Genomic DNA, 17,084 nt, shown 5'->3' on the forward strand with positions numbered 1-17,084 from the left:
CAAATTGTCACACTTGCCACATGTTGTGTTAAGGTGGGACTGGAGTTTAAATCATGAATTCTATGTTTCATTTTTCATTAGGGCCCAAGCACTGACAGTGTGAGGCCCATTTGAAACTGTAAGGATTATTATTATTATTATTAGGACCCGAGCACCGAAATGGTGGGAGGCCATTTTGAAATTGTAGGCATTATTCTTCTTCTTATTATTATTATTATTACGTGCTAAATGAATTGGCTTTTGGAGGGCTTCAACGTGCTCAAAAAGTTTTTAAAGTTTGCAGTCAATTAGAAAGTGGTGAAAATGTGCATATTCTGGAGTATTTGGAAATGGGTGTGGCAAAATGGCTCAACAGCGCCACCTGGAACACAGCCCCTAGTTATTCTTAATTTCATAAATAATTAAAGACATAGAGTATTCTATGACATCAATTATAAAAAATTTATGACATAGTAACCTGTGATGACAAAGAACAGGAGTTTTCTATGTGATCATAGGAACTTGTGGTGACATAGAAGATGAGTCTCCTATCTCCCAAAAGGAGCCTTCTTAACTTAGGTGAGCTGGTTTCCAAGACACACGTACTACTCCAGCTTGATCCTGTAGAAGATCTTCTAGGTCCTCAGAATCCGAGATTTCACGCTCATCAAGACCATGCCCCCCTTATTTTCCTCATCAACCGTAAGTCTGAAATGATTGCAACCAGCCATACTAACACTCTGGATAAAGAAAATCAAAGGCATATTTTCAAATGCATATCAATCAATCTATTAAGTATATACTGTTATATTTCAAGCTTTATTTTGTCGATCTACCTATAGTCAGCTTGCCAGAAAAGAAGCTAGCCAGCTAACAGCGAGTTAGCATTGTACATATTTCTCTTTCTCACTAGTAATGGATTGTAAATAAGACTCACTTGCACCAGATGTGCAAAAGCAGCTCTGTGAAATCAATGGTAGGTGTTGTTTAGTGAAGAAATGCCGCATGGGTCATATTGTGTAAAAATGAACCCATGTGTAAAGGTTTTGTAGAAACAATATTCTTTCAATCAAAAATACTGATGTCTATATTAGCCTTAGCATTTGTAACATTTCATTGCGGAATGTAAAGTAACAGTGTGATAGTTTCAACATCAAGTCAGGTGACTTCCTGTGAGCCAGTTTTTTTAACCATACATTTACCTGAATTCAACATGATAATGGACTACTTGGAAGTTTGCATCTTTATTTACAGAACCTGGTGATAAGTAAACAGCAAGATTGTTAAAGTGAAGACCGAAGAAAGAAATCCATGGGTGAGTGGATTGACAAGTAATATTTTATAAGATCTTCAGTTACGGGTCTAATTTTTTTTTTACTTCAATACTAAAATACAACATTGTATAATAAAGGCAGACAATTTTTTTTTAGTTATTTAGGTATTTAGTCTGACATAGGCATGTAACATAGACAGCCTTAGGCCCAATGTACATGTAGCAGAGAACAATAATGCACCATCTCCTGGTGTTATTTATATGAAAATTAAGATTCACACGCACAGTGAAATACCGATATTTTTACATTACTGAGAGTCCAAATTATTGTGTAATGTTAAAAGGGTCACTGTTGTCGTTATACAAACAACTGTAGTGTTCTGATTCATTTTCACTGTTAATTTTCCTCAACTTCATTGTCAGCCACAGCACTCAGCTGTTTTCAGCAAAAGTGCTGTTGAGTGTAGTTCACCTCTGACACACTGTGTATCAGGAAGACCACAACCTGGTGGATGAGGTGGAACATTAAGCTGCTTGAGTCATGTTTTTTTCAGATTGGTGGAGACCAGACCAAAGCTAGTAGAGTGGCCAGAAACATTAGTTCAAATGAATGCTAATGATCCCATGTGTCTGCTGTATGACCAAATAAAACATCTAATGTTTTATTAGGTAATAATATGTCCATGTTTAAGTGGATTAAAGTTGCTCCAGGTTTAAGTGGAGTCATAGTCCATCAAGTCCATAGACGGGGTTGGGAAATTAAAAAAAAATTAAGATAAGGACTAACTCATTAAGTATGCACTACCACCAAAGATGTCTAAATTTGCTAATATAAAACATGCCTGTAATATGTAGGGTAACTATAGTGTATCTCGGATTCAATATGTAATTAAACCTATTGCTTTTGTGTCTCTTCTCACTATTTAGCAGATGAACTTGGGCAGTCACCCAAGAATTGGACTGAAACTCAAGTGAGCAACTGGCTCAAATCCATTGGAGTGAATGAAAAATACATAAAAAGGCTCTTTGAGGAAGAAGTAGATGGAGAAATCCTTCTGACATTGGATGAGGACTTTTTGAACACAAAGATTTGCATGAAGTTAGGCCCTGCTCATTTGATCATTAAAAAAAGAGAAGAGCTCCTCAAATCCCAGCAAAAAAATCAGGAGAAAGAAAAGCCCGATATTGCTAACGAAACTGAGCTGGAGCAGGAAAACGGTCCAAAATCAGTTCAATATCAAGCTACAAGTGAAGCACCTTCAGCACAAGTTCATGTGGGAGACTTAGAGGAGAGACAGACAAAGGAAGACTGCAAACCAAGACCATTTGATCAAGAGGGGGTTGATCACTTATATGTAAAGCACAGGGTCCTGCAACCGGAGTCAGGCGCTTTTAATTTAATACATCCCTGCCATGAATTTAAGTCCCTAACTGTAGCTGCGGGATTGGATCGCCCGAGGCTCCAAGCCAAGTTTGCCAAAGAGGTTCTTAAATTTGCAACTGGCTGCATGAATATCAGATCTAATGGCACAATACACTTTGGTGTGATGGACAGCAGGGAGGATACAGGATACATGCACGGTGAGGTAATTGGCATCCCTGTGAAAGAAAAGGACATATATGTAGATGCTTTGGACTACATTGAAAGGAGTTTCTCATCTGACGCGGAACATGTGCGCCAGTGTGTGCGACCACCAAGATTTATTGAGGTTATGGATCGAGAAAGTACAGAAAAGATGTATGTGGTGGAGGTTGACATTGTACCTTCAATCAGCATTGTCAAGAGCAAGTGGTATACAGTCTGTCAGCCTAACTTCAATGATGCGACCAATAAAGTAAAATTCGGAAAGGAATCTACTCTGCTGAGGGTGGGTTCAAAAACAGAGCCTGTGTTGGACAAAGATTTGAGTGAATTCATCCAGCGAGTCAAGGATCGTGATGCTCAAAGAGAAGAAGCAGAGAGAAATCAGTTCAACAATGCTCCAATGGTCAGCAAAGACCTTGGAAGGAAACTCAAATTGCTTATGACGAGTGGGAAGAAGTTAATTGAAAATGACAAATGGTTAATATTCATCACAAACAAATTCAAACCTGATGATCTTTGTCAAATTGACTGGCTGCTTAACATGAAGATATTCTGCGTGTTTGACTTTGACCCTGAATCAAAGGTATCAGGTCTTTGCAACAGTTACCTTCAGCATCATGCTGCAAACATGCATTCACTGCAGAGCTACAGGAAGTCCAGCGACACAAGCATCAAAGAGTTCACTAGCAACCTGCATCTGTTTGAGCAAACTAGCTGGATCTTCTGTAATGGCCGTTCTGACTTCACAGGAAATGATACGCCATGTGAAGAGATGACTTGGATCAAGACAAAAATAACCCTCTTAAGGGAATCTGTGTCTTTGATTTGTAAACATATCTTGCCAAAAGGGGCCTTCCAGGTCATTTTTCTTCTCACATCACCAGTTGAGAAACCATTGTTGCACACCTTTTATGAGTTTTTCACAGACATGGAAGGCCATGAAGACATCACCTCCATCTGTGAATCCGAGAGCAACTTCATGAGGTGGCAAAGCTATGCAGAGGGATCATGTGGAACAGAAACTGTGAACAACTTCAGTGTTGTTGGGATGAAAATGAGTCATGTTAATGCAACCGTGCAGAATGTACAACCTGTCAAAGCCTGTACCAGCAAACATTTGCCTGTCTTTGTGAAAGGGATCTGCCAACTTGAGACAAACAAAGAGGAAGAGATGGCTTCTCTAGAAATTCTGACTGTCAATCATTGTGATGAAACAACCGAACACTTCATCAGTGAGGAGAAAGATAACGTTGAACAGCAGTTCCTCCGTGGTGGAAGAGTGACCTGGTTGAATTTCTGGCTTGCTGAACACAAGCATATTGGAGGGGTAATTGAACGAGATGCTTATAAAGATGTCTCCATACTTCTCAAGAATGCTCTGAAGTATAATGCCGAACAGATTCCGGTGAAGAGTATAAGCATCTACCATCATCCAGGAAGTGGTGGAAGTACTGTGGCAAGACAAGTGTTGTGGAAAAACCGGAGAGACCTCAGGTGTGCAGTTGTGAAGCCTTCATACTCAGCTGCGGTCGTTGCGCAGCATGCTGTTGATCTCAGAGAATATGAAGAAAAGGATCCACAGAGGTGTCTTCCAGTGCTGCTCCTCATTGAAGACTCAGACAAAGAATATCTAGATGAACTCAGGAATCAATTAGTGGTTGCAATTAACAGCAAACAAATCCAGTACGGAATACCGTGTTTCATTTTCTTGAGCTGCAGTCGATCCTATGATCCAGTGAGAAGATGCAAGGAGTCTCCCTTACAAAATGTCTCTGTCACTCACAAGCTGTCTGCTGAAGAGAAGAGAATGTTTGTTGGAAAACGAGAGGTGCTCGAAGAACAATACGAGCATCAGTTCATCCTGACTTTTGTTCTGATGTGTGAAGAATTCACTGAGGAATATGTTCAACAGTTTGTGAAACATTTGCTCCAAGACATTGACCATGAATCTGCTGTCACTCGCCTCATTCACTATGTAGCATTACTTAACAGTTACGTTCCGAACTCATTCATCTCTCAGTCCCACTGCGAAGCCTTGCTAGCTTTCAAAATGTCAATGGAAAGGTTTCACCAGTATGAGTTTGAGAGATCGCTCAGTGATCAGGCTAAACTCGTCTTCTTTCACCTCAGAGATGACAAGACCCACATTAAATCAATCAGAATCATTCACCCACTCGTTGCAAAGGAAATTCTCCAACAACTTCTTGGAAGCCAACAGACCCACAGTGATTTGGCAATGAATTTGCTCTGTGAGAATGTACTTTTCGAGCATAGATTTGGAAAGGAAGAATACCGGTCGTTCTTGAAAGCCCTTCTCATAACGAGATCCAGAATAAGCAAAGGAGATAAATGTGATAGTTTTTTCTCTCCTCTGATTGAACATGTGTGTAAAAACGAACATCCAAACAAAGCAATTGAGTTACTCAAGGAAGCTTTCAAGCGTTTCCATGATGATCCATTCTTTGCACAACAACTTGCTCGTCTTCATTATAAATATAAAATGTTCGAAGAGGCGGAACACTGGGCAGAGACGGCAGCAAGACAGCTGCCAAACAACTCGTACATGCTTGACACAAAAGGACAGGTGTACAAAAAATGGTTCCAAGCCAAACGCAAAGCCATTGACAATGACTCCAAACCGAACACTGCCAAAAATACAGCAGATGCTGTGAAGACTGCACTGAAAGCCATGCAGTGTTTTCAAGATTGTGAGAGAGCAGCTACAGCAGATATGGAAAAGATAAACAATTCTGGATATTTTGGTGAAGCTGAGGTTGGCTGCGACCTGCTCAAACTGATATTTTCATTGCAGCTTTTTGCAAATGGAGCCAGAGGCCATGGAGAATGTCTGAGGTACCTGTGCAGTGATCACATTCCAGAGGAACTTAAAGATGACTGGGACCCATTCCATGGTTGTTTGAAAAAGCTTTGCAAGACATTGGAAGATGCCTTGGAGTGGATTTCAGGAGACCTCAGTTACTTCCAGACAGACACTGGTGTAGATGAAGATGAGATTAATTTAAGTCTTGAGGGGAAGATAAATAATTCACTAAAATGGTTGGCAAATATATCCTCTAAGTTGGGAAGGTACTTGATTGATTCTTCTTCTAGAACATTTCTACAAACTGGCCAGTCAACCGCAACCAATCTAACTCCTATACAAAAACGCATCGTCATCTATCATCTTGGCGGGGGTAACGTCACATCCATCCTCTCTAAGTTAGGTGAAGAGAAGGGTGCAGTAGATACTCTAAAGAAAATCCTTTCCCTCTACCCAAGCAATCCACTGATATCAAAGTTTGACCAGCGTGATATTGTGAATTACACACTGACCAGCATTACTCTGAACTGCTTGTCACCGATGGCTCCGAAAGTTCTTTCCCTCAGAGTCCTTCAGGACCTTTGTCGTCAGTTCCCAGCTGACAAAGATAAATGTCTACCAAGTTCCTTGTTCCTGCTTACCTTACTATTCTGGCCAGAGGATAAAGACACAAACATTGAGAGAGAAAACAAATATGAAGTTGTCCAATCAGCTGTTCAACACATGGAGAAAGGATACTGGACCAAGATGAAAGACATTCCTCCTCGGAAGAGAAGACTTTACACCCATTTCTTTCTGGGCAGTGGAAATGGATTGGATAAATTTATCCACAAGAGAAAGTTAAAAGGACTCGTAAGGGGGACATCTCTCTCTGAGAAGCGCATGAAGTGGTTTAGTGGTGAGGTATGGAAGAAGCCTGAGATTGACAAGTTGTTAAAACGTGTTTCTGGATGGACTGATGATGGAGTGGTGTACCTCGAGGGCCCTCAGAAACAGAAGTTCAGGATAATGCCGCTTCATTTACCTTCACTGCCTCATAGCAATGAAAACATCACCTTCTACCTGGGGTTCACCTTCAGAGGTCCTGTTGCCTACAACATCGTGGTAAATAAATAGAATCGTTGCTCAGAGACAAACTGTCATTTACCAAAGCATGGGCTTTGTAGTAATAGGAGAAAGACAAGATTGATTTTTAATTCAAAACACGCAAGGTTACCTTTGTCAGTTTGTCAAGCAGTAAATGATTTGTAAAATATTTAGTTTTTTAAGATATGAGATATTTTGATACATTTAGCATGTTTCCTCTCTTGTACTTGTATAAACAGTGTAATAAGTGTACTCAAAACACGACTTTTATAAGTTTCCTTATTGGTTCTAAACATTTCTGAAAAAAGAACATCAATTTAAACAAAATGTGCTACTTTGTGATTTTATAGAAATGATAGTCTTTTAAAGATCTGTGTGTTGAGCTGTTATTTTCGATTGTTTTTGAATGCATAGCGTACACTCACTCCTTCATGCTTACCAAGATACAATGTAGAAAGGAAGTGAAGCTAAATATATTTATTAATGGGAATTCTATCAGTATTTTAGTCAAAGATGTATCGAAAACAAATCAACAAAACAGTGTTCAATTCAATACAATGTCTGTGCATATTTATCATGCAAATGACAAATGTTTGAATAAATGTATGTGTAGCTATTGAAAAGAATGTTCTTGATATGGGATTGTATAGATATTGAATATATTCTATGCAAGCTATGGAAACATACCTGTTCTCAACGTGAAACTGCACATAAAGCCAGTTGCACTATCGAGCATTGAATGTCATAAGAAATGATTACAAAGTTTAAAAGTACGTGAAAATTTGTAAGATTCATCAATTTTAAACCCCAACATCAAGGCTGGTTATGGGTTAAACGAGCACAGGAAATATTTAACAACATTAAATATTGAATGTATGTTTAAGTCTGAAAAGAGGAAACGATTTTGATGTTTGGTTTTGTTGCTACAGCCACAGATGATCACCGCTCTATCTTTCTCTGCAGCACAGCAGAAAGTCGCAGCAGCACGTTTTGTCCCAGTGTGCTTGCCCTAGTTTAATATTAGCTTGCATTCTGCTCTGTTAGCTTCAGCTTCAGCAGGCTTGTGACGCCCTTGTAAACATCGTGTTTTGTCTGGACAGCTCTTTGCTCCCCAGTCTTTCAACAAAACGTGTTAAACGCTGCTCCTGCGTAATTTAGGTGGAGGAAACAGCCAAATATAAGCTCCGCGCTGAGCTGCGTCGTAGCTAATCACAAGCTAACAGCTAGCTAAGGTAACTCCAGCTTCAATTGAGCCACTGAGAAACACCGGAAGTTGAATGTAACAGCCCGACGACACGGTTCCTCATTACATATAAGTTAACTGTGGCTTTGGCGACAGCTGCAGCTTATTCTACTCTTGAATATTAACACCTGTACAATATAATGTACAGAGTGTACGTGCTGCTGCGTACGACTCTTGTGCCCTTTAACCCGGAAGTGTTCCTGAGGTGACAGCACGATGGGTTTGTTGTTCGGTGTCACTACAGCTGTTGTCCTCCTCGCGTTTGCCTTGTCCACATGTTTCTACATCAACCACCTGTCTGACCGCGAAATCCAACGTGTTAGTCCAGCTCAGGCGAAGCTACATGAGATCCAAGGAAAGCTTGTTGATGATAATCCAGACAAACCAGGATCCCCACAGAGGAACACTTCCCTGGCCAGTAAATGCACCATGGCACCAGCAAGCCGGTTTGACTGTGCCAGGGACAGGGCACTGAGCCGGAGACAGTGTGAGGAGAGGGGATGCTGCTATGCGCCTCTGCCCAACTCTGCAGGCCCCCCCTGGTGCTTCTACCCCAGTTTGTACCCTGGTTACCAAATGGGCCCCCTCACTCCATCCATGCAAGGCCAGGCTGCCACCCTGACCCGTGCCAAGCCCTCCTATCTCCCCAGAGACATCTCCACTCTCAGCCTGGAAGTCACAGAGGAGCCTGCGGGCTGCCTGCACCTCACTGTGAGTATAACCCCCCTAAGTGTAATGCCATTCTAAAAGATGCAATGAAGAACGTGCAGGAGGGCCCACTGGAATTCCCAGTTGATGTGCACATAAGCATATAATATAAAAAATACACTGCACACTGGGTAAACTATGTCTTTCATTGAGTTTTACAGATTCAAAAGTATTAAGGAGTAATACAGATTTTGAGATCTTATTTTATTTTATATTTTATATACTATTAGGATTTAAGAGTTGAGTTTCTATAATCTTCTATAAGTGACTCATGCAAACTTGGTCTCTAAGGCCTGGGAAGAGACAGGGTGGATTATTTAAGCGATTTAGATATACATTTTGTTGCAGACACAATCTGGCAATCTCAAGATTTGTTTGAAAATGTTGATAGTGAGCTTCACGTAGCTGTATGTGTGAACCCGTGATAAAATAATAAAAGCTTGATTCATTCATTCATATGCTTTAGATAAAGATACTTCTACTTTAACTCAGAGTTCTCATTAGGACGCGATGGGACTAAACTGAACGGTTTTCCTCCAAGTTGAAGGACCCATCATCTCAGCGATATGAAGTCGAGCTCCCAGCGGGTGTTCCTCAGAGCCGAGCTGATGGCGATGATGCCCTCTACACAACGGAGTACCAGTCTGACCCGTTTGGTTTCATCGTGCGACGGAAATCCAACGGAAAAGTAATGTGGGTAGCTGGTACCATGCACTTTCACTAATATGTTATTTTTTTAAATTAAATTTAATTAGTTTATTTGTCTATGTATGTTTTTTTAATTTCACAAGAATATTGAGGATTTTTGTAAAAAAAAAGGTTTCCAGCTGGTTTCGCATGATATGTTTTTTTTTTTGTCATGCTCATTATGTGGAACATATTTGTTTTTCCTCTGTGTCATTCCTGTTCAGTATGAACACAACTGTGGCTCCTCTGCTGTTTGCTGACCAGTACCTGCAGCTGTCAACAGCACTGGCCTCTTCCCTTGTCTCTGGCCTCGGGGAGCATTACACCTCCCTCCTGTTGGATCTTAACTGGACTTCGCTGACTCTCTGGAACCGAGACATGGCTCCTCATGTGAGTCTAATGCAGCTGTTCTCAACTTGAGGTTCGGAACTCCTCAAGCACTCAAAAGGAAAAGTCTATAGGGTCAAGAGATAATAAAATAAAATAAAAAATGGCATAAATGGTTTCTTTTTTTCTTGTATTGGAAGGAAAGTTTGGCATCTTCCAGTCGCAAAAATTTAAATGTATTTTTTTTAATGAAATCCTAAAAGAGAACATGGTTCCTTGGTTGATCTGCTCATGCAACTTAAATCTTTGACAAGAGCTTGCGAGTAGTTGCTTAATTCTAAGGGTAATAAGCCGAAATATGTATCACCTGGTCGATGGGACATGTCAATATATTATATAATCGCACGCTACATTTAAGTTCCTAGCACATTAAAACATCCACAAATCATGTACTATCTAGTTGTTTCTGTAGAACAATCATTATTATGCTTTTGTCATTTCCTACTTTTTACCTGGTGTGTTAACGTTGTAATCGTTCTTTGCAGGCTGATGCAAATCTTTACGGCTCCCACCCATTCTTCTTAGTACAGGAGGAGGATGGTCTAGCACATGGAGTTTTCCTTCTCAACAGCAATGCAATTGGTACAGAGCTATTTGTTTCATAAGACACACACCGCAGCCATTGTCTTTCAGTCATTTTCAACAGAACATGATTGTTTTTTTTCTTGTAAGTGAAGATACAATTTATTTGCTGAATGTCTTCTTTTATGCCTGTGTAGAGGTGATGCTGCAGCCGACCCCTGCTCTCACCTGGGTGTCCACTGGAGGAATCCTGGACCTGTATATTTTGTTGGGTCCTGACCCTGAAAGTGTTGTTCGACAGTACCTCCAGGTCATTGGTATGTCTTTTCAGTTTCGACATTCAAATATACATCTCTATGTCGCAACAGCAAAAGGCTAATATATATTGAAAATACTGAAATAGAATTGTGTAATTTTTAAAACCTGTGTGCAAGTCAGTGTTAGTATATTTGAAGGGGCCCCTTAGGCCGCATGGTAAAAAAGTGGACTAATTAATGTGTTTTGTCACTTATCTATTCACAGGCTATCCCATGATGCCCCCCTATTGGTCACTGGGCTTTCATCTGTGTCGCTGGGGTTACAAAACCACTGATACAACCCGCAAGGTTGCACAGCACATGCACGATGCCAACTTTCCACTGGTAAAGGACATTAATATGATATATTCCAAATTTAATGTATTTGCATTTATTGTGAACATGGTGTGATAATCAGAGACATTTTGTGAAAGTGTGACCTCCTTAAATTTATTTTGTCACCCTCAGGATGTGCAGTGGAATGATCTGGATTATGCAGATAAGCGCAGGATTTTTACTTTTGACCCCCGGCGATTTGGGGACCTCCCAAAGATGGTGGAAGAGTTCCATGAGGGAGGCATGAAGTACATCCTTATTCTGGTGCGACATCTTTGAGTTTCAAAGACTTCACAGCCTCTGCATAATCCTGCTGAGAAACAAACAATTAAACCAACAAACAAAACAACAAACAAACAAACAAAAGGACAGGAGTGAAAACATAACCTTATAGTCGGAGAGAACAAACCACAAACGCGATGCTTCACTTCTGTTGTCACAAACGAGTAACATTTAACAGTGTATCTCCAGCAGATGGCAGCAAAAGTTTCTTAATTTGTGTGTCTCCTGGTTTCTGTCCCAGGACCCAGGGATCAGCAGCACTAGCCCCCCTGGAACTTACCCCCCCTTTGATGACGGACTGAAAAGAGATGTCTTCATTAAAAATGTTACAGGACACATCCTGATCGGAAAGGTTAGAAGTATTTTTTCACTGGGGATGAATGATTTTCTGTCCCGCTCTAACCTTTAACCTGGGCATACACTCTCATACTGGTTATCTAGGTTTGGCCTGGTCCAACAGCCTTCCCTGACTTCACTAACCCAGAGACCAGAAAGTGGTGGGAGGACTGTATCAGAGACTTTCATTCTAAAGTGCCTGTGGATGGATTGTGGATTGTGAGTATTACAGACAAACAGGGCATATGTTATTTAGATACCAATAGACATAAGATATCAGGTTTGTGTGAGATCAGAAAGGTACATTGTGGTTGTGTGTTTAGCTTGAGCCTTAACAGAAAAAAAAAATCACTTATCTTTTGTTGTTTGTCTACCGTGCTCCACCCAGGATATGAATGAACCAGCCAGTTTTGTGCAGGGATCAGTCGAGGGCTGCCCTGACAGTGATCTGGAGAACCCGCCTTACACACCCAGTAAGTGTTCTCTGGTCAGTGTCGCAAGTTAACAGCGAATAAAGTCATACAAAAAATTGTATTTCTACACTTTCCAGGGTTTCAGCTGCATCTTAAAAAGTCTGAAAAATCTGAAATTCAAGAATCTAAATTTTAGGCCTTAATTATGTTCCGTTCATTTAATGCAATCTCTTTAATGGGTTATCTATTTTTAGGACAGATGTTTCGGTGGCATGTATAGTTTGTCTCAGTGTGATGTAGTTCTTTCTCATTTAACCAGATATTAGCCCGGTGCTCTAAGACTTTGGATATCTACTGCCTCTGCCTTTGGTTAGTGAGATAAAGTGGTGTTTTGGGTTATTCTCTACTCAGCTACTATACCTATCAACTACCTTTAATTATGAGGAAGGTGTAAATATTCAGGGACTTTCATTTCATTTTTTTTATGGTAACTTAACTTTTTGAAACCTTCAGAAGCCATTAATCTACATTCAGTTCATCCAAAAAATAGATGCAGTATATGGATGTAGGATTAAATGATTATAGATGCACAACGGATCTGTTCACTGCCTCATTCAGTATGTTGCATCAATGTGTTGCATCTGACCCTCTTACAAACAGGAGTGGTCGGAGGCCGGTTGAACTCAGGAACTCTCTGCATGTCAGCTCAGCAGAGGCTGTCCACTCACTACAACCTGCACAATATGTACGGACTGACAGAGGCGTACGCTACTAACAGGTGAGACGCATTGTCTTTAAGGGGGTTATAACACAACATAGTAACTATCAATAAAGTCAAATCATCTGACATCAATTGACATATATGCATTTGCTATCTAGTTTATTTAAGTAGGTCAACAATACAGTGTGTCGTATGAACAAAACATTAAGTAAATAAATACACTTTCAACAAGCCAGTTTCTTTTAGTTTATTGGAACTAAATGTGACACCACCAACTGTACGAAAGGCGTTCGCTGGGTTTCTCCCTTTGCTGTGTACACTGTGTATTTATTCTTGTTCCTGGTGGCCAATCTTAGAGCTCTTGTGAAGATTCGAGGGAAGAGGCCCTTTGTCCTGTCCCGCTCCTCGTTCCCCGGCATCGGGCGCTTCTCCGCAGTGTGGACAGGTGACGTCAGGAGCGACTGGGAGCAGCTTCGATACTCTATCCCTGGTGAGACGTAGTTTCTGAAAGGTCTGTGTGCGCAAGGGTCGCACTGCCTGAGATTGAATAACACCGTCTGGCTTCAGGGTGCGATTAGTTACTGGATATTGGCTTCTTTTTTTTTGTTGCTTTTTTGATGGCCGCATAGCCCTATATGGAACACACATACTGCTTCCTTACCTGTTGCATTCTTTATTTATATTTAGGTGATTTTAATAATATAGTTATCATCATCGTTACTGTTATTACTGCTACTACTATACTGCTATTCTGATGAGTTTTATTTGTTTTTCTTTTGTTTGTTTTTCTTTTACTTATTCTTTTCTTGGGTTGGGTTAATTGGAGGGTTGGGTTGTCTCTCTTGTTGTTATGTGGTCATAACTATGTAAAACTTTGTGAACTACACTTTGAAGTGTAGACTGACCTTTTGCTCCTGCTTCCTCCAGCGGTGCTGCAGTTCAGCCTGTTCGGGGTGCCTCTGGTGGGGGCAGACATCTGTGGCTTTGGAGGCAACACCACTGAGGAGCTGTGTGTGCGATGGATGCAGCTCGGGGCCTTTTACCCGTTTATGAGGAACCACAATGACCGGCCCAACGCTGTGAGACAGACTTTTGACTTGTATGTGTGTCTGATAATCTGAAATATTTGGTCGGTTTGGATTAAGTGCATGAACTGTAATTGAAGTAGAGGTCTGCCCTGCATGTTTAGAGTATCTCCAACTGTTTCATGTATTATGAATAGAGGTAACTCTATCTGTCCTCATTTTCTGGTTGTGTGTCCTTCAGCCTCAGGAGCCGTATGTATTTGGGCAGAAGGCCCAGGCTGCCATGCGGAGTGCGTTGAACCTAAGATACTCCCTTCTCCCATTCCTCTATACACTCTTCCATCATGCACACACCTCTGCTGATACTGTGGCCAGGCCTCTCTTTATGGAGTAAGTGTATTTTCATTTTTTTTCTTTTCTCTATCGTCCTATGTACGTAATTCAAAAATAATAAAGAGCTTTTATTTTTATTTTTTATATCTATCCCCTTTAGGTTTCCATCTGACCCCAACTGCCAAAGCATAGACCGTCAGTTCCTGTGGGGGAGTTCACTTCTCATTAGCCCAGTCCTAGAGCAAGGGGCAGTAGGACTGGATGCCTACCTGCCCCTTGGCACTTGGTACAACCTGCATAACGTGAGTCTCTCAAGCCTATTGAACTTAATTTCAATCTGCGCAGTAGTGACGGTACGATCAAGATGATTTGGCTTCAGTTTTGAGGAGCAGTCATGTCGTCCATCTCCATATACAGTCTATGGTTCAATCAGTTTTTGTTTATTGACTAGCGTGAAGGCCTCCGTGACTGTGGTGGTAACACAAGACATTAGTATTCAACAGATTCTCTCCGGGTTCCGTTCTGCTGTGTTTTGCTCTCTAGGGTCAACCTGTCTACAGTAGGGGTCAGTACATGCGGCTGCCAGCCCCTCTGGACACTATCAACGTTCATGTGAGGGAGGGACACGTTATCCCACAGCAGGTGGGTGTCCGTACTTAAAGCACAACACAGGCGTATCATTTTTGGGTAATTTGGAGACAAATTATGAATTATTCGTAAAATGTTTGAGGATATATTCTGTAATCGGTGTATTTTGTAATAATCCATTGTGTTTTCTTTGACCTGTCTTTACCTGTGAAGGCTCCTGCCCTGACAACCACAGCCTCACGCAGAAACCCGTTCTTCCTAACGGTGGCGCTGTCAGCAGGTGGCTGGGCCTGGGGCGACTTGTTCTGGGACGACGGGGAAAGTCTTGATACCTACAAAACAGGAAATTATTGTTACGTCACCTTTGTGGCTGCTCAGGTAAGAAACAGGCGAGCGCTGTGGAATTGCTACTGAAAAGCCGATTAACAGTGATTTGCATTTTCCTCCAGTGCCAACAGAGTCAGAAGTGTCTTTACTAGTTTATTGACTTTGCTTCCTCTCCAGTGCCAGATAGTGGGTGATCCTGTGAGGCTGAATGAGGCCCTGGACGGTCTGGTGCTGGGAGGCCTACAGGTGTTTGGGGTGCCCTCACCCCCCCGCTATGTATTGGCCAATGGGGACAAAGTCAAGGATTTCATGTACCACAGTGACACCAAGGTGAGGCTTTAGTGACTTGGCTCTACTTCCTGTGAAGTTGGTCCTCCACAGAAAGTGAATGATATCAATCTGTGGGTTAGTTTCTGACTGTTTATGTATTTGCCTCGGCTGTCCTGCCTTTTTACTAATCATGTCTTCTCTCTCCTCCTTTACTATATCAGGTATTATCGAGAATTCAGTTGCTCTGTCAGCCTGAAGTAATTTATCTGTCTTGTCTCTCCTCACAGGTTTTGACAGTGACCAACCTGGCCTTGCCCATGTCTAAGGTGTTTACAGTCCAGTGGGCTCTCTGATCCACTGAACATTGTTGCTTAAAGGTCTTTGGGAACCTTAACATGTCCCACTTGTGCATTTTATATGGTAAAATACTTATTTTGAATGAAATAAGCTGTAAATGTCATGACAGAATATTTCCACCTGAACCCTGAAATAATCAAATGGAAAAATAACAGATTCAAACAGCCAAGGTTTGGGACAAACCTAACAAAACCAATAACGCTATTCACGTAGAATCCCCCCCCCACCTGAACGATCTGGACCCCATTGTCTGGACATTGATGTCTGAAAACGGCTCAGGTTGCCTGTGATGGTGGGCAGACGGGCAGCAGTGGTGGGGCCATATTAGCATATTCATAGATCCCAGTCATGAAATGAGGAGCGGAGGTGTAGAGTTACATTTCAGTCATTTTAAGGTCATGAGGGGAATTGTTTCTCAGGACAGACCTTCTGAAATATTATTTTTGCACGTCCTGTAATTATATCAAACCATTGTTTTGATTTGAAGCAATATTTTCCTGCTTTCTGCTAAACTTGGTAAAGATTTATAATCCCTTGTGATTACATATATGTATATATATATAGTTTTATACAATTCATAGTCCTTTTTGTATATTTTTTAAATCACGTTTGTGTGTTTTTGGTCCATTTTTAATAAAAACTGTGAGAAAAAACATCAGTTTGTATTTATTTACACTACATCTGATCATTTATGTGATATATCTATCCATCTCAAAATGAAGCATGTATTTAATCTGTTGCCTATATCTGGTCAAGATATTTTTAGAGGTTGTTTTCACCCCTGTCCGTTTGTTTATGTGTTTGCTAGACAGCAGCATTAGGCAAAGGGATTAACACAAACCTGTTGGAAGGATCGAGGCATGGATCAGGGAAAAAACATTATGTTATCTTATTTCCTTATTTTTCATAAAATGAACTGTTCAAAGAATATGGTGCTGATGTGAGGTGACAAACTGTTCTAAGATACAAGTCTGTTGTCAATGTGATGCTCCGACTTCAGCTCTGGTCCTGATGCTGCTCGACCAACTGCATCAAGCTTCTGCCAGTGACCTTAAAACGTCACTCGTGATGAAAGAGGTCAGATTTTTATGGGATTCGGAAGAAGATTTTAGTTACTGTTTGAGAATATATATTTATTTGTCTGTTTTAAAGTGTAATTACAGTTCGTTGTTTTCTATATGAAATCTTTACATTCCCGGTTTATGTGTGATAGAAAAAAATAATCGCTTGACATTCCGGAAGCAGAAAAATAGGAGGGATCTGTCTGGATCTGCTGAATCAAGCTGGACATACGCAATCGAGTTATGGCAGGAAGTAAGAACCATTGAGCCTACAAATTAAAACCACAGGTTATTTAAAAACATCTGCACCGGGATTTATGATAAGAAATGATTTTAACATGCAGCTTGTGTGTGTGTTTTATTTTTTCGTGTTACCAAGTGCTGTAAATTATGACCCACTTTGATATGTGGCTCATTCATGGGAAGATTGGGGTTTCTCTAAATCAGG

The 17,084-nt window shown here is 40.9% G+C and overlaps 2 protein-coding genes across 2 annotated transcripts; both read left to right on the plus strand.

Moving 5' to 3' along the window:
* The first annotated feature begins 287 nt into the window (after positions 1-287).
* Positions 288-7,525, plus strand: LOC128458252 (sterile alpha motif domain-containing protein 9). The gene is made up of 3 exons (XM_053443024.1): positions 288-1,294; positions 2,180-2,223; positions 5,650-7,525. The coding sequence occupies exons 1-3, from the start codon at positions 1,291-1,293 to the stop codon at positions 6,772-6,774; spliced, it is 1,173 nt and encodes a 390-aa protein (XP_053298999.1). The 5' UTR covers positions 288-1,290; the 3' UTR covers positions 6,775-7,525.
* A 678-nt stretch (positions 7,526-8,203) lies between these two features.
* Positions 8,204-16,222, plus strand: gaa (alpha glucosidase). The gene is made up of 19 exons (XM_053444209.1): positions 8,204-8,698; positions 9,237-9,388; positions 9,607-9,772; positions 10,255-10,351; positions 10,489-10,608; positions 10,814-10,932; positions 11,056-11,187; positions 11,447-11,557; positions 11,647-11,760; positions 11,930-12,014; positions 12,615-12,732; positions 13,032-13,165; positions 13,603-13,754; positions 13,942-14,090; positions 14,194-14,335; positions 14,577-14,675; positions 14,835-14,999; positions 15,126-15,278; positions 15,506-16,222. Exons 1-19 carry the CDS (start codon positions 8,204-8,206, stop codon positions 15,569-15,571), a joined length of 2,769 nt encoding a protein of 922 aa, XP_053300184.1. The 3' UTR covers positions 15,572-16,222.
* The last annotated feature ends 862 nt before the right edge of the window (positions 16,223-17,084 follow it).

Source organism: Pleuronectes platessa, chromosome 16 (assembly GCF_947347685.1).
Source record: "Pleuronectes platessa chromosome 16, fPlePla1.1, whole genome shotgun sequence".
In the NCBI taxonomy this organism is placed as follows: Eukaryota; Metazoa; Chordata; class Actinopteri; order Pleuronectiformes; family Pleuronectidae; genus Pleuronectes; species Pleuronectes platessa.

What these genes read in the sequence shown, in the direction of transcription:
- LOC128458252 (XM_053443024.1), top strand. An exon ending in AGAATTGGACTGAAACTCAA is followed by an intron (nt 2,224 to 5,649) that starts GTGAGCAACTGG and finishes TTTTCATTGCAG; the next exon opens with CTTTTTGCAAATGGAGCCAG.
- gaa (XM_053444209.1), top strand. Translation starts at nt 8,204, where the DNA reads ATGGGTTTGTTGTTCGGTGTCACTACAGCTGTTGTCCTCCTCGCGTTT. An exon ending in ACAATGACCGGCCCAACGCT is followed by an intron (nt 13,755 to 13,941) that starts GTGAGACAGACT and finishes TGTGTCCTTCAG; the next exon opens with CCTCAGGAGCCGTATGTATT. An exon ending in GACACGTTATCCCACAGCAG is followed by an intron (nt 14,676 to 14,834) that starts GTGGGTGTCCGT and finishes TTACCTGTGAAG; the next exon opens with GCTCCTGCCCTGACAACCAC.